General features: G+C 36.3%; 1 protein-coding gene across 1 annotated transcript in view; it reads left to right on the top strand.

The window, feature by feature from the left end:
- The window catches only part of PTPRT (protein tyrosine phosphatase receptor type T), a 680,289-nt gene extending 669,096 nt beyond the window's left edge, over positions 1-11,193 (top strand). The window contains exons 29-33 of the mRNA XM_070939969.1: positions 3,124-3,255; positions 4,296-4,421; positions 6,810-6,973; positions 7,732-7,867; positions 11,140-11,193. Of these exons, the coding sequence (XP_070796070.1) occupies positions 3,124-3,255; positions 4,296-4,421; positions 6,810-6,973; positions 7,732-7,867; positions 11,140-11,193 (612 nt within the window). The remainder of the gene's footprint in view (positions 1-3,123; positions 3,256-4,295; positions 4,422-6,809; positions 6,974-7,731; positions 7,868-11,139) is intronic.
- The last annotated feature ends 12,549 nt before the right edge of the window (positions 11,194-23,742 follow it).

Here is a 23,742-nt window from a genome sequence, read left to right as displayed (position 1 = left end):
AGCTGTTTGGGTTACAATTGTTTGAATCCGACTTTAAAAGAAACAAATCCAAAATGTAATCCATATTTTTTCCTTCTTTCTCTTCTTTGTTATTTAACATACAGTCAGTTATGATTACAAGTGAGCACCTTTGCTATAAAATCTAAGGTTTGCATGTTTCACAATTTAAATAAATAAATACCTTCAGCTGCAGTATGTAATCTTGTCAGAGTGACTCACAGGCATTTTGATAGCAAGTATGCATCTGTTATCTAACAGTTGAGTGCACAGGGCTCTTTACTGCTTCACTAAGCAAAAGCTGTTTTTTTTTTTTTAAACAAACCTTCTGTGTCTAACTTCGAGCAGCTGCCAGCAATAAAACTGTTGGGGGTGTTTTTGTTTTGGTTTATCTTTACAAATATTCCACATAGGAACAAATTCCACAGTAAATGCTGAAGGGTTTCTCATGCTACGCGCCTTCTTTCTGACCTACCTACCTTGATTTCAGATGTGGCTTGCATTTATAAGTGCCTAACTCTGTAGCCATGTATGTTGTATCATATATATTCAGGACACACACCAACATGATGATTTCATTGCTATAAAATCTCTAACTGTAAAAAAACTCCCAATCAATCATACATAGCTATATTACCAAGTCTTATTCTGTCCCTTAAATAAACAAAAATATTACATTACTTTGAAACATAGGTTTTTTTTTCCCCCCATTAAAACCATCCCAGGCAGGATAAATACCATTAGATAGCAAAATTGAAGAAAGAATGCTGGTTCTTTGCCTACATGGATGCCTATCTTGGAAGTTGCTTGGGGAATAGAAAAGAGAAAGTTGGATCAGATGTATCTCTTAGAGCACATGCCTGCATTTTGGTGTCCCTCTAGTGATGGCTTGTTCTCTTGCCTCTCTAGTATGGTGACAGTGTGCTCTAGAAAGCAGGACTTCCAAAGAGCATTTCAAGGAGAAATCTTCTGCTGATGTACAGTTAAGTCTTGAGTGAGACAAGAAGCTCAGAATCTGGGGAGTATTATTTCTGATACCTCTATCCACTTTTGTTACCTTGAGGTAGATCAGGGGTGTCAAACTCAATTTCATTGAGGGCCACATCAGGGTTGTGCTTGACCTCAGGGGGCTGGCTGCGTGTGGCCATCTCAATGTTACTCGTGTCGGGGGTGCCTGTTATGGCCTGAGTGCTCTGCCAGGGAAAACGGAGCTCCGGAAGGCAGGGCATGGCCCTCTCAAGCTCCATTTTCGCTGGCAGAGGCACTGTAGGTTCGTCCTTCGCTATTTCCAGGGCGGCCCCACAGGCTAGGTCTAAGCACCCCATGGGCTGGATCCGGCCTGCAGGGCTTGAGTTTGACATCCCTGATATAGATGAAGGAAAGTTCCTGGTAAATTTGGATTTTTTTTAAAAAAAATATACAGATTGATCTCTGGGTGTTTCTTTCTTCATAGCAATTTTTATTTGTTTTTTAATATGTTTTTTGCATTCTGTCAAGCTTTGCTATTCAGATGCAGGTTAACAAGGGCTTGGATTTTCTGTTCCCCACTGTAAGATTCTCATAAGAAATGACTGGCACTACCTCAGCATGGATCCTGATTTATTTGGGACTCAGGACTATTTTTAAGTACCTGTCAGAATGTTAGCTAAACTGCTTTAAGGAGATGGATATCTCCTTTTTAGGCTTATCCCAAATCCTAATCCATGTTTATTCTACAGATGTTCAGAAGGGATCGTTTATTCATTTAAATGGTAAACTGTAGGCAAAACATAATAATACTTTAAATGTGTAATCTCTTTTTTATGCCAGCATTTTCTTACACTCTAAAGCACAGGAATAACTTGGAATTTTTAAATTTGAGGGATGCTAATGGCAATGTAAATAACAGGATCTGCCCTTCTGGGCCTAATGTTTGTCACTAGATTAATGAAAATCAGTAGTTGACTTCTAGAATTTTACTGTTGTATAAAAGAAGAAATGTTGGTAAATATTTTTTTCAATTGTAATGTTTTAGAATTAGATAAAGATTTTTAATTTTACACACTGTATTGATACCCTGTTTTCCCCAAAATAAGACATCCCCTGATAATAAGCCCAATTGGGCTTTTGAGCGCATAGCAATAAGGCCGAGTGCTTATTTCAGGGTTCAAATAAAATATAAGATAGGGTCTTATTTTCAGGGAAACACGGTACTACTTTTGGGCCTATAATTTTGGGGGAATTTTTCTTAACTCCTTTTTATATATGGGGACAATGCAAAGTTCCCATCCTGTTTGGATACAGCCACTATTATTCATGTGAAAGAATCCCCCATCAGTAGGGCCCACCAATTAATGTACTTTTTCTATGATTTTCTGTCTAAGAGATAAAATTATCTGAAATTGAGACTCATCTTCCTTTGGGATAAATGTGCTGGTTCTATCAATCACTAATACAATTAATTGAATTAAATATAAATATGATCTTGAGTTGACCTCAACGCTTGGTGAGTGCATCGATTCAGTTTTCTTGGCAGTGTTATGGCAGTAGTTTTCCATTGCCTTCTTCTGGCTCTTGTTTTTGTTTTATTCTCCAGTCTAGCCAGCAGCTCTAAAATTCCCAGGTACATTTCCCATCTAAGCATTAACATCTATCTAAGATAAATGCTTAGGGAAAATATGTCTGAAATATAATTGATACATTCCAACTTTTAGAGGTTTAAAGGCATTTTTTTTGAGGCTAAGCTCTTAAAAAGGAAGAAATACTTGTTTAGGTTAAGGGTAGCAGAAGCTTGTTGTGTCAACTTAATTTATCAGATTCCAGCTTCCCCATTATTGATTTCCTTAGGAAAAGTCTTGCTTCCAGCTGGCATGTTGAGTCATTTATTCTAATTGTTATGCAAAAGGGATAATTCTTGTTCCTGTGCTTCCTCTCTAATGAAATAAAACCTTATTATGCAGGCTGTTTCTATTCAATGGGGTGGCAAAAACAGAGTATGAGGTGTGATTTGTATAATCTGTTTATGTTAATCTGTTTGCCTGTCCATAGGCTCCCTGGTATAATATGCTTCTCAGTAAACAATATCGGGTTTTTGTCACTAATGTGAATCCTTTTCCCCCTCATTGTTGTTTTTTTTTCTATCTTTAGAGCCACAAGCAACCTGCTGCCTTTATAGTTACTCAGCATCCATTGCCCAACACTGGAGCTGATTTCTGGAGGCTAGTGTTTGATTACAACTGTTCTTCTGTTGTGATGTTGAATGAAATGGATGCTGCCCAGGTAGGTGGATTGTTTAAGAAATAAGCATGTATGGATCAAGCATTTTTACTTACTATTGGACCCATCTTAAATACATGTGTCAGGGTTTCAAGCAAGGGTAAAATCTGGCAGGTTCTGACATGTTCTGGAGAGCCAGTAGCGGAAATTTTGAGCAGTTTGGAGAACCAGCAAATACCACCTCTAGCTGGCCCCAAAGTGGGGTTGGAATGGAGATTTTGCAATATCCTTCCCCCAGGAGTGGGGAGGGAATCGGGATTTTGCAGTATCCTTCCCCTGGCATTGCCCACCAAGCCACACCCACAGAACCACTAGTAAAAAAATTTGGATTTCACCACTGGTTCCAAGTAATAAATCCATTGCAAGCAAAGACTCCAGGCAGGTAGATTCCTCAAAAAACAGCTTTATTGGAAATATCATATTGGCACATATCTGGTGAAGACCGACTCTGAAGGGTCCCTTGGTTTTCACCTAATTAAAAGTGAAAGTTTTCCCCCCAATCCCAAACGATCAGTCAATGGCCCAATCAAGGCAGCGTCCACTGGTCAGGTGATATCACTCTTCCTTCCTCCAGCCAGGTGTGAGAATGTCCTTGGTTCCCAAGACAAAGTATTTTGCTTTGACTACACAACCACAGCTATATCTAATCCCCACTCCCTATCCCTCAGCTCTAATGTGACAGCGCTGAAACTCCAAGATGGCTTCGGCCAGGCCAGCTTCAGGGTTGACAACATGGATAAATGCTTTAATCTGATTTCTTTAATAAATAGTTTGGCCAGCTCTGATAATAATTCCCATCATTAAACAAGAGTTTAGGGTAGTGAAATATAAAGGTGAACAATAATTTGCAAAACTGGGACTGGAGATCAAGAGAATGATTTACTCTGTATCTGTCATTAATATTTTATGTTGTATACAGAGCGTGTTCAAGGTGTCTTTTAATAGAAATGAACATTCTAAGATTTTGGGTGAAAATTGGTGTTTAGCATGTCTCCTTTTTTTCCCCTTCTGATTTGTGTTTGTTTTCCTTTTGTTATGATCAGCTTTGTATGCAGTACTGGCCAGAGAAGACATCTTGCTGTTATGGGCCAATCCAAGTGGAATTTGTTTCTGCTGACATAGATGAGGATATTATTAATCGGATATTTCGGATCTGCAACATGGCAAGGGTAAATAAAAGTCAAATAATTTTCTATCAATATTCATTCTGCAGATATTAATTAGGATGCCTTGGGAAAATATAATATAATATTATATCAGGATGTCTTGTTGGGATAATGTAGGTGGGATGATCATATTGTTACTGTTCTTCGGCCGGCCTGCCTTTCTCTTTTGACCACAGAACATCAGAGAGTTTAGGATTATTGAAAGGGGTCAGTTATAGGAAATGAAGCCAAAATAGTTATTTTGTTCCATTCTGTTTGTTCCATATTACTCTTTTCAATCATTCCAATTTACTCTTTATCATTCTACAGGATGCTAGAATGATCTCCCCTTACTTATTATAATAAATACTTATAATTATTTATCATCTTGCTTGTATAGTTTTATGTCCCCATTAATTGCAGCATTGGCTAATATTTCAATAATGGAGGCTTATTTCCTAATTCCTGCCTTGTTTTTTATAAGCTATATCTCATCTCTCCTAGCTGTTCTCCATTTAACCTTGAACTTGAATTTTTAAAGCATGTAATACACTAGAACAGAATGGCGTCTATGAATCCAGGTTTTGCATGAGAAAGGGCAAGGAAATATATAATCGTAAATTTTAGTATACATTGGCAATTGTCCATAGCTTCCTCTAATATGGGCAGTCAGCTAATACAGGTATTCCTCGGCTTATGACCACAATTGAGTCCAAAATTTCTATTGTTAAGTGAGACATTTGTTAAGTGAGTTTTACATTTATTGCTACAGATGTTAAGTGAATCACTGCAGTGGTTACTGTTCTGCCCCAGTACGGACCCCAAAGAACGCAGCACACACAAAGTCTGACAAATCTTACTTTACAAAATTAAATCAATCTTTTTCAAACAAAGGCTGTTAATTAACTTTCTTAACAGCCTACAAGAATCCAAAGAATAAATAATTGTAATCTTACTATGGCTGGCAGAAAGCCCAGAAGCAATTTGCAGGAAGCTGATAAGAGAACTAAGATCAAGATGAAGGAGAATGAACAAAGATATTCCCTGCAAATTGCCTCAGTCGTCATCCTTCCTTAAATAGACTAAGGGAGTAGCCAATTAGCCCCAAGCCTTACTCTCAAGGAGATCTCCTCCTGAGGAGCCACTCCTGCCTTTTGGCAGCTCTGCGTGCCCGTGCATCAAGAAGAGGCTCCTCCTCTTCTTCCTCTTTACTTATGGGAGCTTCTGGAGGTTCTGAAGGCCCTGATTGAATCCCTGCCTCTAGCACCACATCTTCTCCAGCCTCCTCATTGTCTGACTCAAGTGCCAGCTGCACAGGCTGCTGGTGCAGCACCACACCAGCCTCCTCGCTGTCGGAATCAGCTACTAGCTGCACAGGCTGCTGACGGGCCGCAACAGTTACTAACCCGGTTGTTAAGTGAATCTGGCTGCCCTATTGACTTTGCTTGTCAGAAAAAGTGATCACATGACCCTGGGACACTGCAACGGTCATAAATATGAACCAGTTGCCAAGCATCTTAAATCACATGATCATGGGGATGCTGCAAAAGTCATAACTGAAAAACAATCATAAATCACTTTTTTCAGTGCTGTTGTAACTTTGAACTGTCACTAAATGAACTGTTGTACATTGAGAACTACCTGCATAAATAAAAGAGAAAGGCTAACATGGTTTCAAGATATCCCATTTGGCAGTCCCTCTTCCATCACCCAATCTATATTCTGCTACAAAGCATTGACGACGAAAACAATTGCTCTAATAACAGATATGATATTAAGTATCCCCTTTAACCTATTACTTGTAAGTAAAATGGTGCCTGCAAAGGTAGACATAAGAGTCAGACTATTTATCAGCTACAATTTTCTTTATAATGGTTTTAGAAAATAATCGCAGTGTCAATGCTAAATATGCCCTTGATATTCAATCTTTTGAAGTAAAATCATTAGCTGAATATCATTATTGTCTGTTAATTTAAAATGATTTTTCTTTCCATTTTTAAAAGAAAAGAATTAATTTTATTCTAGAGCTGACATTGTCCCCAGATGTGCTCATCACATTCAAGAGAGAACTTACAGGTTCTGCTAGTTACTAGTAACTGAATCTATGTGGTATATTTCTAGATGATGCTTACAAAAGGCTTTTTAAACATGGCATCATTGGTTTCTCCTCTGAAGCAGGAAAAGTGTTTCCTTAATTTTTCTGTTATAACTGAAGAATGTCCTAATATTATGCTCATTAAAAGGCCAGCTGAGATAAACACTTCTGAAAATATTCCCCAATTCCTGCAACCAAAATGAATGAGAAATCTTCTTTCAAAGTTCTTAAAATACAACACATATTCTTATGGTGGTATATAGAAGCATCCATACCTTCCTTTTCAAGATTCAACCAATCTTCATTCTTTTCTTTAGCCGCAAGATGGGTACCGTATTGTTCAACACTTGCAGTATATTGGCTGGCCAGCATATAGAGACACTCCTCCTTCTAAGCGCTCTCTCCTGAAAGTGGTCAGACGGTTGGAAAAGTGGCAGGAGCAATATGATGGGCGAGATGGACGGACTGTGGTTCATTGCCTGTAAGCATTTCTGCACCCTTGTTTTCTGTATTGAGTCTGGATTGCCTGTCTGAAAAGAAGGAGAAGCATTGCAAACTTGGTCACTTTTATGGATTACCCTGTACTGTTTGATACACATAATTAAAGAAAACCTGAAGATCCAAATGTCTGCTTAATACAGCAGTATAGTATTATAGAGCTAAAAATTAATATGTTGTTTATTTGTTATCATTAAGCCTGCCTCTCAATAACTCTGGTTCAATTGTCACTCTAAACTACTCCCCTTCTCCATTCATAAGTCCTAGAATATTTATGTTGTGATGTCAGATGGATGAGTCTAGTATTCCCCTCATTACTCTAGATCACTGAGAAATGTTGACGGCTGGCTAAATCAGCATGTAGGGGAGGAATACTGATTGGAATGTTTAGCCAGCAAAAGAAAGCAAAAGTTCCAGTTATCCAAGGATGTCAAATATTGATGATAACCTGTTATTAATTATATAGTCCAAAAGTATCACACATTAATACTTTATATGAGATATGATGTGATAGAACTTATATTGTGTGTCCCAACAAGAAAAATTAGAATTCTACTATGTCTGCTGTTTCTGTTCTGAATTTAATGTCATTGAAAAACATTCATGCAAGTAAATTGTATATATGGCTGTTACATGTAATTGGTAGTCTTGCATTTGGGTAGATCTCATAGATCCCCTTGAAGTTCTCTTCTGTTAAGAACAAATGTAATTTCCTAAACCAGTTCTTATTGTTTATGCTAGGAATGGCGGTGGCCGCAGTGGCACCTTCTGTGCCATATGTAGTGTGTGTGAAATGATCCAGCAGCAAAATATCATTGATGTATTTCACATAGTGAAAACCTTACGGAACAACAAATCCAACATGGTGGAGACATTGGTAAGCATAATAGGTTGATTGCTTCTTGCTCCTTGAAATAAAATATTCACAGTCTCTTCTTGTTTCTAAGCATCCATTTTGGATTTGATGTATTATTCAGATAATAGCAGAAGCTGCATTATGTACTTAGAAAACTCCTTAGGAACACTTATTTTAAAGTACATTTCAATTGCTTTTTGTTTTGAAAGGCGGGCAAACAGCATCTATCCATAGTTAATAAAATCTATTAAAATAAAATCCATTTAATTCAGTATTCAGTAACCCCTAAATACTGTGGATGTCGCACACTTCGACAATAATTCAGAAGATGTCTTTTTTTAACCTTGTACAAGCAGAGCACTTCTCTGTTATTCTATAAAGCTTTTCAAACTTCCAGGTGAGCCTGAATGAAAGGTGTGGCTGTTTTGAGAATTGCTTTGAAAGATTTCCAATCTACTTACTCAAAGTCTATGAAACTGTTCGAATTTGTTTTTAAACTCTGGGTGCAAAATAGAAACCTTCAGTGTTCTACCTGTGACCTTTGATGTTATCTCTCCTCTATAGAGAAAATGATGTGAGATAAGTTGAATCTATGGGCAAGTACACACATAGTAGACACACTGCCCCATACTTAATATACATAAAGTATACTTTAGATCTTTGAGGATGGTGTTTATGTGTTGGCTTGTTGAGATTTTAAATAATATATTCTACATTCTAAGATTATGTCCAGTAGTAATTTATGTGCTGTGTTTATTTACTTAATAACCCTAATAGAGTACTGCTTGCCTGTCCATTTAAGGGTGAAAAAGAAACAAAATGAGAAACATGAAAAAACTCAGCCAATTTTAACCATAGTGAAAGAATAAAATATAAATAATTCAAATAATATCAAATATTCAAATAATATCAAATAGGGAAATATATCCCCTTATTTGAGAGCAATATAAGAAAAGGTCCTTTATGCCGGAGTAACAGATTTCTGGATAGATTTATAAAAAGTTATGAGACTTTAAATAGAGGGACCAAAAATAAGTCAGTTTAAAGTTTAAATATTTCCTTAGAACTAACTCTGAAAGAAACATTAGTAGCAAATGTAAGACTTTTCATATTACTCTCATATCATCTAATATAACCACTTGCATTTTGGAACAATGGAAGCTTTCAGATATTTTTCCTAAAATGTGAGGTAATTAAGACATGGATTAGTTATGGACAGTGGGCAGATATTATCACAATCTAAGAATCCAGAAACAACATAACGTCAGGGAAAATGTTTGGGTTCTTTCTGGGGGAATACAACAACTTCCAAACAAAGTTGAATTCAACTGTCAAGCCAGCATTTTCATTTTAATCTCAGACTCAATCAGCCTTAGTCAGACAATGTGAGTATTTTACCTGCTTGCTTTATATGAGATGACATAATGAGAGGTCTGAGAGATGACAGAATGATAGCTTCAATATATTGGTGAAGCTTAGCCTAAAATAGTTCATTTGGAACTGGTCTATAATTTTTAAATCAACAGGGTCAAGTATAGGTATCTTAACTACTTTAAATAAAATTGAACAATTGCCTCTCTTCTGGATGGCTGTTCAGAGGATGTATTAATAGCAACATTATGATAGCAATGAATAAAATGGACATATATTTTGGTCATCCTTTATACTGGCTCTTGAAATAAAACATGTCCATTTATTGCCTGTGGATTCCCCCTCCCCTCACCCCAACTCTCAAATTACTTAATTGTAGTTGGGCTATATCCATTAAGTTCAGTAGGAATAAGGTAACTAGCAAATAATATAGAAAGTTTCTTACATGGACACATATACACATATTGCAACTTAATTATTGCTCATGTGAGGGTACCCTGTAAAAGATCTCAAGCCTCGACTCTGTCAAATTGGGATATCAATGTAAGATACTGGATCATATGTTGATAATACTAAAAATCTGCACTAGAGTTTGATTGTTTCGTAACCACAATTTAAGATACTAAATTGGATTAATCTTTAAATCTTTAAATAACTTACAGCTTGAAATGTGTGGTTCCCAATTGTTCACTGGCATTCCAATGGCACAATAGCATTCCATGAAAAAATTACTGACACACTAAAGTACTTCACAGTGCTATGAATCTCTGACTTGGGCATTTTTGAGAAACGACGTCTGCAGCAGTGGTGAAATTCAATTTTTTTTACTACCGGTTCTGTGGGCGTGGCTTGGTGGGCATGGTGTGGCTTGGTGGACATGGCAGGGGAAGGTTACTGCAAAATCTCCATTCCCACCCCACTCCAGGGGAAGGATACTGCAAAATCCCCATTGCCTCCCCACTCCTGGGGGAAGGATATTGCAAAATCTCCATTCCCAACCCACTCTGGGGCCAGTCAGAGGTGGCATTTGCCAGTTCTCTGAACTACTCAAAATTTCCCCTACCAGTTCTTCAGAACTTGTCAGAACCTGCTGGAATTTCTCCCCTGCTCTGCAGATACTAAGTTGTCCAGATATGTTGAAGCTTTCCATATAGTAGGAGCTGCAGGAGAAGCACTTTTGAAGTGCTCTACTTTTACAAAAAGTTATTCATTAATATATGAATCTCCTAGATCAGTCTCAATTTATTAAAACTTCTTCCTTGGGAATTATATACTGCTCAAAAAAATAAAGGGAACACAAGCAGAAGACATCCGAGATTTGAATAAATGAAATAGCCTTATTAAATACTTGTTTTTTACATACAGTAGTTTATACACTGCTCAAACAACTAAAGGGAATACAAAACTACTATATGTAACGAACAAAGTATTTAATAAGGCTATTTCATTCATTCAGATCTCGGATGTCTTCTGCTTGTGTTCCCTTTATTTTTTTGAGCAGTGTATTTAGTTTTCTAACTTTTCATCTTTAGAAGAGCAGGTAAAATACAGATTCTATGTAGGCCCATATGTATTTGTCTTTTTTAAAAAAAAAAATCTCTTTTTTGCATTTGATTTTTTAAAACAATGCATTTATTTGATGTGAATGGTCAAAGACATTTCAAGCTGATTGTGCTGTAATCTAAATCGCTACTTGTAATATTGCCCATATTCTTCTATCTTAGCAATTTGATAAAATGGAACAATAATATTCTTAAGGGTCACATGGGACACTGAATGCAAATTTGGAACCCTGTATCTGTGTATGGGATTTTGGGGGGAATTTGGGGAGTCTAAATGTGATATTAAAGTAGAGTGAATTGAAAGAATGAGTCACCTGAATATTATCTTGATTTATCACTGTGTTCTTCTCTCTCTTTCAGGAACAATATAAATTTGTATATGAGGTTGCATTGGAATACTTAAGTTCATTTTAGCTCATCAGGGCAGGGAGCTAAAGGATGCCTAAAGCTTTGGTGTTTGAAGGACATTGGTTCCCCACTTTACTTCAGAGGAGTAATGGGCTAAAGCATATATAGCTCTTCATCCTTGAATGAGAAACCAGGTCAGAGCTGAGTGCCGGAGGAGAGATCTGCTGCCATCTGTTTTTAGAACATTCTTGCCTTTTAAGCAACCCACTATGGCAAAGCAAGAGACAGGGGGGAATATTCTGCTTTCTAATCCCTTCTGACTGCTTCTCCCTATCATTTTGGATGTGTCTTTTTTTCCTCCCTTGATGCAAACAGGAGTGTGTGTGTGTTTGTGTGTGTGTGTATAAAATATCAGCTCCACTTTTTGTGTCTCTCCAAATCCTCACTTTTTTTGTTTCCTATATAAATCAGTTTGCTTTAAAGAGAAGCTTCATTAAACATATGTTTGGCTTTCAGCAGAGCAAGCCTTTGTGTTAAGTTTTTCAGATGAAAAAGCCACCATCATAAATGTGTGATTTTTCTGTCAGCTCTTATTGTCTTAAAAGCAGGCTATGGAATGAAGAAGCTGCCAGTTAATGTTCTGCCTTGATTAATACACAATGCTACTAGATTTTGAATGTTCTGCATGGATTGGTTAAATCTTAATGGTTCCTATCAGCTGCAGTGCTGGTGAAGCAACTCTGTAAAACTGCACCTCCCTGCAAAGTACATTGAGGTCACCCTGAAATTATCTTAATGTTTCATATTATTGTTCCTTTGCTTGGTAATGAAATTAATTTTGTTTTATCATAAATATTTGGTTGTGTGCAGTGTAAATTTTACAAAAGAGGGAAATTGAAGGATGGGCTTAAAATATGTACCTTGGAGGTTATTCTACCACCTACACCATGGGTGTCAAACTCGCAGTGTCACGTTGCCATCGTGATGTTTTGTGATGCCTTTTCCCTTTGTGGAGCTGGGGTGGCCATGGCCTGCATGTGATGCATCCAGCCCTCCAGTTTGACACCCCTGACCTACACAGTCAAGATCTGATCTGTTGTATGAAATAGTACAGTTGATGGACTTGTTACATACCTCATTAATCAATGTGGTAGAAAGCAGTGTTCTAAAATACCCTGATCATATAGGAATGGGTGATTGCAACTTCCCACCTTCTGATGAACTACATTTATATGTAAGATGTTAACATATATGAGTTTACAAGTTAGGCTGGCCAACCACATTACCCAAACAAGGGACATAATGACAGGCCTTCAAATTTCATTGTCAGATGAAAGAAGAGATATGAATCATTTTCATTAACCCATGTGTTAGCTGTCTTTTCTGTAAAAGGTACTGTTATTTATGGTACATGATAAACTTACTCTCTTGCCTCATAATAATTATTGCAGCAACAATCATTTTTTAAAATTAATTTTGTAAAAAACTAGCCAACAATTTTATGCCCTTATTTTCAAAATCACAACTGTTTCGTCTTTGACAAGAAAGATTTGGGGTGCATTATGGGAAAGGGGATCAAAGTTTTCTGTTAAATCTTAAAAAAACATTTTTTTTGGAAACAAATACAAGACCATTGTGTTCTTTGCCTTAAGTCAACAACTTCACATTGAAATGGTAGAACTATGTAGAAGCTGAATAATATGAAATCGCCAGATTTTGTTTTATTATGGAACTGTCACTTGTTGAAATGATGTAGCAGTTATACTTTGGTATTTTTTAAACATTTAGCTATCCTTAATTTAGCCATTCTGCTTAAAAGAAAAAAGAGCCTCAAGCATAGAATTAATGTAACCATACACTTCTCCCAGATAAGAAATCTGCGAAGAAAGTGAAGGTTTAAACTTGGCATGTGACAAGTAAAATTAGCTCATAATGCTATTTTTAACTGTTACATCTCTCAGTAACTTTCTTAAATGTGTGTTCATACCATCCCCAATTTGGGGAACCAACTACATATTATAATGTATACATAATATATAGTGATTCTTGTGCCTTTAGACTAATGCAAAAGAATAAATAGTTAGCTAAACTCTACCCCCCCCCAAAAAAAAAAGGGAATTTAACACCACCATAGATGTCTTTCCTTACAAATGCTTACATCATATATTTAGAGCACTTATCTGCAGAAATAGAAATATTATATTTCTTACTGACATCTGCATTACACTTATTCATTAAACTGATGTTGTTACAAGGGTCTCACAGCTATGATTTTTTTAATGTCATATGGGTGCACATAGCTGATCTTGGGTGATTCTGAAAGATTAGACAAGGTCAGATATGGCTAGTATTTATGTGAGTCTATAAAAAAATTTTAGGGCTATAATCTAGAATTTAGGGCTATAATATAGAAAAAAGTATCCTGCAAGCACACAATGACAAACCACTTTAATATTACTGTCAAGACAACTATGCAGATGTGCCCATGTAGTCAACAAAGATTGAGGTCAATTGAAAGCGATATTAATCTCTTTTTTTTTTACACTAATAGGCAGGCTATAATTGATTGGTATAGGTAGTCTCTTAGTCTCATTCTTCATTTGAAAGTGGAGAAATATATTTGATTATATGTACCTGGAAGTGGAGACGTAAGAGAGAGATCCATTTCAAATGGGGCAGATTAAGCATCTCAGATAAAGAGGGCAGAACAATCAGTGGTGCACCATGCAAAACAAGGCAAACGCAGTTAAAATTTGACACAAAAACAGAAAAAAAGGATTCAACCATGAAAGGAAAAGTCTGGAAGCAACATACGCCAAATCTTAGTTGAAAAACAGCTAATAATTATGGGCGAGAAGAGTGTTTTGATTAGTTAGTTGGCTGGCAATGCAAACAGATTGTTGTGTTGTGTTGTGTTGTGTTGTGTTCTGTTGTGTTCTGTTGTGATCCCTATGTGGACATTTTCCTACCTCTTTATATACTTTAAAAAAAGAAAAGAAAAGAAAGATAATAGGAAAATTGTAGGGAAAGTAATGAAGGTGGAAATAGAGGTGTAGAGCAAAGAGGGAAAGAAAAAAAGCATTGACTTTCAACTTTGTTTAGCACAATAAAGTACAAAATAGAATTACAGTCTCAACTTTTTACTTTATGAACTTATCAAGTACTAACCATTTCTATAATAATAAACTAGGTCAATTAGCAAAACTGAAAGTCAAAAGTTCATTTTTTTCCTCTCTCTCTCAAGAATGAAGTCCAGAAGCAGTTTCCAAAAAGAAACAAAACTGAATATATTATTTTCTCTAATTAAAACAGTCAATTTTGTCATCTCTGCTAGCTTCATCACTTTTTTGGATTTCTGTATGATTTTATAGGATTCTAGTGTACACAAGGATGCACATAAATTGGATTTAATCCTCCTTCTGCCCCGCATTATCTATTGAAAATCATTGCCTCAAAGCTATTCTTGTTTCCAATATATGTATATGTATTTGCGTGCATATATTATACATATACACATAAGCACATGTATAACAAAAATTGTCATCTGGAAATAGAATTTGTCTTGGATTTCCTGTGGCTACTATGTGTAAACATTTAAAGTTCCCATTTTGACCCCAAATCTTGCTATGTTAAAGAAAAAAATCTCTAGCAAAAATGTCCTATTTTATTTGACTTATTTTCTTTGGGTCAGTAAGAAGGATACCTTTCCTTTAAGATATTTCTGCTGATGTGATTCTACCTTCTAGTTGTTTCATTAATAACCAGGCAATCGGTTATTACATGCATTGATTTTTGACATTTGAAATACAATGTTAATTTCCACTTTGAAAAATAAAAGGGCAAAGCAGCAATAGCTACAAAACATTGTAATTTAATAGGTACCTTTAATTAATAATCTTTTTTGCTCTCTAGACATATTTTTTGCAAGTTCACCAGCAGGATAAAACTATTAAAGCACGATAAAAGAATTTCTGCTCTAAATGTGCAAATAAATAAGCGACAAGTAGCTATAAAAGTGGTGGTATCTGAAGTTCTCAAGGAAATGTGAAATGCTTCAGTGACAAAGGGTACTTAACTTCAAGCAAGGCTGCTACTTGTGTGTGGCAGTATTTTCATTTCAAATCTTGATTACTGAGGAACTTTCATTGCTACTTTAACAGAATAATAGAATAACAGAGTTGGAAGGGATCTTTGAGGTCTTCTAGTTCAACCCCTGCTAAAGCAGGAAATCCTACACCATTTTAAACAAATGGTTGTCCAGTCTCTTCTGAAAACCCCCCAGTTTTGGAGCACCTACAACTTCTTGAGGCAAGTTGTTCCACTGATTGATTATTCCCCAATTGTCAGGAAATTTCTCCTTAGTTCTAGGTTGTTTCTTTCCTTGATTGTTTTTCATCCATTGCTTCTTGTCCTGTCTTCAGGTCATAATAGGTTGATACCCACCTCAGCCCCTCAAACACTGGAACACTGCTGTCATGTTACCCCCTGGTCCTTCTTTTGATTAAACTAGACATACCCAATTCCTGCAACTGTTTTTCACATGTTTTCTCATACAGTCCCCTAATAATCTTTGTTGCTCTTCTCTGCACTAATTGCAAACTATGCATCTAGGTTTTGTGCAACTCAAATATCAGGCTTCCCTGTTTCAGGGCAGCAGAGATGCTCTTGGACTTATGCAGAGGTATCTTCTACCCACACATCTTTGTAGCAGAGTTCCAATATGACAAATGTCCATTTGGGGAACCTGTCATAATCTAGGTTAAATCTTGCTTGAATATCATGAAACTATTCTTATGAGAAAGGTTAAAGCTTGTTAAGCAGCAAAAAGGCTGTACCGTGACAATATTGTAATTAGATATAGGGATCAGGGAAAATGTTTGGTAAAATCTCCGGAGGTGATGATTATATTTAAATAAATTTAAAGATGCTAGAAGAAAGGCTGGTGCAAGGAAAGTAATGGAAGAAGGTGAAAATGGAACTCTGTTGTGCATGAGCTACTTTTTCCTGCTTAATTTAATTTTATCTGCTTACCAATGGTCTCCATGTGTGCAATGCATGCATGTAAAGGGTAAAAGGATCTCCACTGGCTTAATCTTTGGGCGGGGGGGGGGGGAGATATAAGCAGGAATCTGATGTATTTAATCAGTCCACCTGCCATAAAACAACTTTCTGCATAGAAATATATGTAGGTTATGTATAGGCTGTAAAAGAAAAAGTAGGGAAGTAGAGAGGAAGAGAGCAAAAAATGATTTAATATGTTGATTTAATATGTTGAAATGATTTAATATGTTAATAGGTTTTGAACTCTTTTATTTCCAATACTATATGTGAGAGTGAAAAGAAGGATGTGTGGGAGTAAAGTACATTATAATCACGGTTACATGTTGACACAGATTTTGTTATATTACACCAGGAAAGTTTTTTGTATTGTTAATTTTAAAACTGTTCTAGCCCACATCTCATCCAACTCAAGGTGGCTGAAGCCTATTTAAAAGAACTAACAAACTTCCAAAAACATAACCCAATTATTGTCTCATCATAAAAGGAGAAGCTATAATACAGCTTAATTCAGAACCTATTAAAGCAGAATAGTAATCAGTGGCTGATACAAAATCCTACAAAATAGCACCAAAGGCTCCACTCAGCAGGGATGGAGAACAGATAATAGCCTTCACAACAATTGTAAAAATTACGTGAAAGCAATAGGAATGGCAGACTGTACCTGTTTCATTTATTTGTCATAGTTAAGCTATTTTTGTGGGTTTATACCCTATACCAGGGGTCTCCAAGCTTGGCAACTTTAAGACTTGTGGACTTCAACTCCACAAGTTGAAGTCCACAAGTCTTAAAGTTGCCAGGTTTGGAGACCCCTGCCCTATACTAATGCCCTCTTTACACAAAGAACATGAGCAAAAAATTTCAGAAGGAAAGGTTGTTTAGGAGCATGTTCACATAACAAGGTTATGAGAGAAGCTGTATAATGCAATTCTATGCATGTTTCTTTAGAAATAAGCCCTGCTTGTAGTTAGATGTGGAGAGGGAGAGTTTTGTTAAAAAAAAATTAATTTATTTTAGTGAGGGCAACAAGAAAAAAAATAGCTTTACATTTACATCTCCATCCATCACTCACTCAGTCAATTTTACATATATGTCCTTATCATCTTTTTCTGTTAATATATACATAATACTTGAGCTAAAAAGATGATTAAAGTTACACTGTAATATACAGTAAACCCTCAGAAAGCAGACCCCTTGATAGGAAAACTATACTTCCAAAAGCCTTTTTGTAGAAGCTAAATTGGAAAAAATGAACTTGTTTTGATGTGGATATTAGGGCAGAATTGTGTTGTAATTTGCTAACGTAATACCAACAAGCTGTCTCTGATGTGAAATTAGATGTGAATGACAAATTATGTTGACCATTAACTGTGCACTAAAAAGCCAAAGTGCTTTGTTGATGCGTTCTTTGAAACTTGGACATCAATAGTGGTGTTGAATAATTATTAATGGGCATTGTAGTTTAGTATTTTGCAAACTCAGTAGCTGGGAATCTTAGTTCAACCTTCAACCTTTATTTACTGAAACCAACATTTTTAAATTTGTTGCCTTTCACAAAAGGCCATCTCCAAAAAACTGATTTTCTCAGACTTTGTGCTCAATTTAGTGTGCAGAAAACACAACCTTTGCATCACGGCACATGTACATAAGCTCAATTATCAGCCTTTTAAGACAGGGGCATATTGTTTCATTCTTATTGGTACACTAAGGATTGAATATAGTGATTAATATATAACTCTAGACAAGATGACAAAAATAGGTTTCTTGGAATGGCTTCTAGCAGTGCAGTATTGATTTGCAACAACTAAGTTCCACTTTGTTAGTGGTGGTGAAGCAAGCCAAAATATTAAAAAATCAATTGTGGGAGAGGGAAGTCGTAGGGAACTAGCAATAGTATGATTACAGAAAAGCTATTTCATTGTAATGTCATTCCAAAATTTGCATTTAAGAAAGAGAGAAGAGGAAAGTACTCCAGTTTCAGGGATGAAATGCTACCAGTTTGCACCAGTTTGGGAGAACCAATAATAAAAAAAAAGCTACCAGTTTGTCTGAACCGGTATTTTCGATGATCAGCTGTGCCCCGCGATTTATATTCTAAATCATGCAGCACATCTGTTCCTCCCACCCCCCGCTGTTCTACTTACCTTCTTAAGCTTCCTTTTTCCAAGTGCAGCGTGCTTTTGGCATGCACTGTGTATGCACGCATTCAGCACATGTTTGGCATGCAGCGCGCATGCTATCGAGCGAACCGATAGCAAACCGCAGAGGATTTCACCACTGCCCAGTTTCCATATCATCATGGTAGATAATGATGTAGATGTAGATAATCTCTTCATGCTCCTAAGTACATAGAAAATACACATACATTTTCTGTTCTTAGATTCAAGGTAAGGAAGATTTACTATCAGATGTGACTGGAATGTTCAGAGGAAAATAGCTTCTATAATTTACTTGTACAATTTCTGCAGCTCCCATCAAACCATGTTTATCCTACTTTCTCTGTACAAGGCTCTAAATCTCATTCAACAATGCCTTTGAATAAAGTGATAATTCTGCATTGTTGCACAATATCTTAAGCTGGAGAAGTCTTTTATTTCCTCAGACTCTTCTCCATAACTAAACCCCACCGGATGAAATTAAATATTATGCATTGTGTAGTGGGACACATTTTAAGCTACACTAGTATTCTATGCTTTCTTTCATTGTTCATAGACTTTGAATGGATCTGAAGCATATTAGCTTTCCTGAAATCATATTTCTTGTAGTATTGGAATTTAACATAAAGGAAACAAAGAAGCCCTCAAATTCTAATCATTTAAAAATGACAGAACACTGGAACATATTAAATATCTACTTTTTTATTTACTTGTACAGTATGTCAGTAATAAAACACAAAATATAACATTCTACGTTGAGATGGACCATTTCATACATGCACACGCACACACCCAAGACATGTAGACCCAGTCAGTACATCTCTTTATTGAATAACTGGTAACTTTTGGGGGGAGGGCAATAATTAAACTCTAGAAAATATTAAAACAAAAACAACAAAACTAAGGTAATTTGTTTAAGAGAATAAAATGGCAGCTAGACTCAATGTTAGTATAATAATAATAAATCTCTCTCAAATTTCTTTGCACTGCAAGCAACCAGACTGCCCTTTTCAAAAGAGATCATTTTTCTTCAACTTGTTCAAAAAAGGTGCCAGTCTAATAAATTTCTTTTTGTGTCTTGGCCACCAGAACAACTATTGCTCTATAATAAAGAAATATCTGACAAAAAAAGGTCACTATTTGTAGGTTTCCAGACAGCAAAGATATTTGAAATCTTATCTCATTCCTTTTTAAATTTGCTTGCCTATCCAAATATATGATATGTTTTGCTTGCCTATCCAAATATATGCTATTTATTCTAGTTTTATCTCAATAGCATTATAATTAAGTGTTCACACTGGTACCAGAAGAAATGACATATTATTGATGGGCAGTGTGATTTGAGGAAATGAATAAAATTACTGGAGTTTGCTGTCATGGAGTTCCTTTTGCTCAATTTGGTGACATGTAGATCTAGATGAAACAGTGTCATCTCGAAGAAAAAAGCTAATATTTCACTGTTTTCTAGCAAGATTTTGCCAAATAAGTTGCTGTGAAACAAAATTCATACGGATGAGTTGCTGAAATGTCAGCCTTTGCAGAATACATTTTTTTAACCAATCATCCTTTAATATATTCAGATCCAACTGGATTTTGACTTAGAATTTTTTTAACTGGGAAATCTCACCACAAGGTGATTCTCAGTCTTGTCATTGCATAATCGCCCTGTAAATTTTGCCATGTCCTGAAAAAAATATTTTTCTTTTCTATTACTTTATGCTGTCAGTTGCATAAATGTGTATATGCAAGATCACTTAGCGATGCTAAAGAGGGAGGAAAAAAATAATTTTGATGACTTTCTCCAAAAGTCATTTTTGCTACTTTTCGCAAAAGAGTATTTTTCCAGGCCATTTGTTTTCCTTTTTTCTCTTCTTCTCTACCGAAATCATATTATAGTAGTCAGCAGTTTGAGCTGGCAGCTTTTGTTATATTAGTTTATTGTATGTCTTATAGTTCACGTACTATAGTGACATGGCTAGCCACAGAATAAATCATTTGGGGTAGGGAGATGGCTGTATGCCGAGGGAAGGATGCACAAACACATGGTGGGCGAAACACTTATGTGGGGACACAAATATTATGTCATCCCACAAAGGTATAGTCCCTGTAGACCTATAACTTTTTGACAGGTCTTTCGTGCTCTCTGAGTTTGATTGTTTTCTTGAAAATGTTTCATTCCCAGTCTAGGTAACATCATCAGTGCTAGTAAGTGAGTAATAACCAAGCTCAGAGAACACCAAAACCCCTTCATCTCAACCCTGAGCTACAAATATTCTCTTTTATTGGTTAATTATTTTAGCCAATATTTTATTATTGGCTAAAAATTTTATCCCTGTAAACTTGGGGATGAAGGTTCTTGTAGCATCCCATGCTAGCAGTAAATTTGTGTTAGTTCCTTTGATCCAACTCTGTGCTAGCTGTCAGAGATTGTTTACCTGAGCATTGAGTTTATTTTCATTCATAGGGTTAGGGTATTCCCTGAATGCTTAATGTTACCAAATTAAGCTCTCTTGTACACGTTGGCTGTTTGATAAAGCACGTATTTAAAATACATACAAACACACACACAAAAACACACACACTATATGAAAATTCAGCACTGTGCTTTCAGAGTTTCTTTCTAGTTTACAAGGAAGGAAGGTAAATAATGTCAAGTCAACGAATATCAGATATATTTTTTGACTGTACATTACAGTGAAGTGTAACCTTTTTTTTACAACTGCAAGTCCATCTTATTTATTCTTGTAAATGTTTCCCAGATAATGTTTGTAATATGAGCTGTGTTGCAAAATCCATACAATAAACCTGTGATCCAAAATTAATGTTTTACTACAAAATTCTTGCACGAGTGTTTTTTGTTTTCTTGTTGTGAAATTCATTATGGTCAGAAAAAAAATACAAAGTATAATATAGTGGTCAAGAAGCAAAATATACATCACATCTAATAAATTTAAGGGGAATATTGTTAAGAATTTTTGCAAATACACAAGAAATCATCACTCTAAGGCTCCATTGCTTATAAAAATGACATAATAATTTTAAGGCATGACTTATTTAACTAATTTGATACTGATTTCAGTTTGGCAAAAGCTGCTAAGATGAGGTAAATGAAAACATTCTGAAATTCAAAATTTATTTTTTATACTCCAATATTATAAAAAGTCATCTGATTGTATTGTAAGCAGTCTGGGAATTGTGTCTGTTAAGACAAATAGCCCTACATTTAAGAAATTAATGGTCTGTTCTCATCTTTTCAAGTAGGTAAACATAGGAGCCATTCAATATATATTTACTTGTGACTAAAATCTTGAATCAAGGTTTCAAACCAAACAAAGCCATTAAAGTTTTAATAACTTTATGTTCAATATTTTGTTTGTATTTGACCTTTCAGCCAGATCCACATTTTCTGCTTGCTATGTTATCACTAACATAGGAATTCTCACCATTTTTTAGGATAGGAATAGATAATAGTAACCTCCAGCACTCTTTCCCCACCACACATACACATACTGTATACAAGAGATGGCAAACCTTTTCGGCACCAAGTGCCGAAAAGGGAGCACTTCACACGCGCTCGTCTGGGCTGAGACCAGGAATAGGAGTTGCCCAGGGGCATGCACGCACCGGAGAATGTACTTGCAATTTCTTCAGGTTACTGCCATGCATGCACATGTGCTGATCAGCTGGCCAGCACACATGCTCACGCCGGAAAATGGAAGACTAGCTCTTTCAGTTTCCGGCACTGACGCAAACACAAAGGCTAGCTGATCATCACACATGCAAGTGCGCCAGAAACCCAGAAGAGGAACGGGCGATGTTGCACATGCCAGGTGACATGGCTCCACATGCCACTTCGGGCACACATGCCATAGGTTCACCATCACGGCTGTATGCTGATGCCATGTTTGAAGCTCTACCTCTAAAATACTATTTTCTATCCCAAGTAATCTTAAGCTCTTCTGTGTCATGAGTGTCTGTGCTTTGCGGTAATCTGGAAATATCCCCAGATCCAATTATCTACAGTGCCAGACACACCCTTTCCCTTTCAACAAATGGTCACTGCCCCTGTATAGCCCATTTCATCTTGGGCTGCTTAGCTGTTACAATCTCTCCTTCTTTTCCTCTGTTTCCTCCTCCAGCCAACCTAGCAACCATCTATAGAGACCATGGAAACCTGTAACAACTTTGGGTCACCATGCATTTTTTCTGTAACATCATTCAGTTCCACCTTTACTTCTCTCAATGGACGTTCTTTGGGGTTTTGCCCCTGACAAAATACTGTCTTTTTATCCTGGCTGTGTGCTGCAATGTGTCCATCTCCCTTCCCTTTTTTAAAAAAATGTTTAAAATAGGCCTATAGAAATACAACTACAAAGTTCTAACAAATGCTATCTTTATTTTTTTGCTTTTGTAAATCTAAACCATTAGCTTTTTATTGCCACCATAAGGTTTCTTTAGACCCACAGACAAAGAAAGAAATGAAGGACTAATGTACTCCCTTTAATTACTGTAGCATCGGAACAACAATAATACAATTAGGGGAAAAGAAAAGTGTCAAAGAAAAGAATGGAGTTAAAAAGTATGAAGCCACCCGTGATGCAAACATCTGGAAAAGCAAGAAAATGAATGGGGAGAAAATGATCCCTAAAGGGAGAAGAGAGGCATTGATAAATCCACCCATTGGGAGGCTAGCCAATGAAGCTTGCCTTCCCTGAAAAAAAATGGGAAAGCAAGAAGCCAAGGAACAGCCAATCAACACCTATAATCCAGACTGTGAATCAAACCAGAACCAGACCATTGCAATCCAGAGTGAAATGTTTAAATGTTGGTTGCAAGAATATCCCAGAGTAGCACAGAAGACAAAACAGATTAGGCTCTTCTGCACAATTGATCTTTGTGACATAAATGCTTCAGGGCAAAATGTACTTAATTGTAATATAGGATGGAGCAACAAATGGCAGCAATTGCTCTCATTATTTCTCAACTTAAAAAAAAAAAAAACATAAACCAAACAGAATAGCACACAAGAAGCTTAGAAAACATTATCCAAGATCTTGAAATGAAGGGAGGCCATCTCAAAATTGCAGTTTGATTGGAGAACCAAACAACATGGCTCCCAGTGTTATCCCTGACCTTTTTAATTTACTACACCAAGAAGAATATTCAGCAGGGTTAAGGGCACGTTCCCCCACTCCCCAAGCTAACTCATAGGCTTATTTACAAATGCTTGACATAGTCATACAGAACTGCTTATGTTTCTTTGCAGTATAAGGACCAACCACTTTATATTTCTTCCTCAGTTGCCCTCAGTTGCAGCCCCAGTAATAATTGTCTCTGTTACAGTGATTCCAACTATACTGAAACTGCCTCATGAAGATTTGCAAATGACACCAAAGATCAT

The sequence above is a fragment of the Pituophis catenifer genome, unplaced genomic scaffold (genome assembly GCF_029215685.1).
Source record: "Pituophis catenifer annectens isolate HBS135680 unplaced genomic scaffold, rPitCat1.0.hap2 SCAF_3, whole genome shotgun sequence".
Taxonomy (NCBI): Eukaryota; Metazoa; Chordata; class Lepidosauria; order Squamata; family Colubridae; genus Pituophis; species Pituophis catenifer.
The sequence above is the reverse complement of the archived record's forward strand: the minus strand, read 5'-3'. Positions and strand labels throughout refer to the sequence as shown.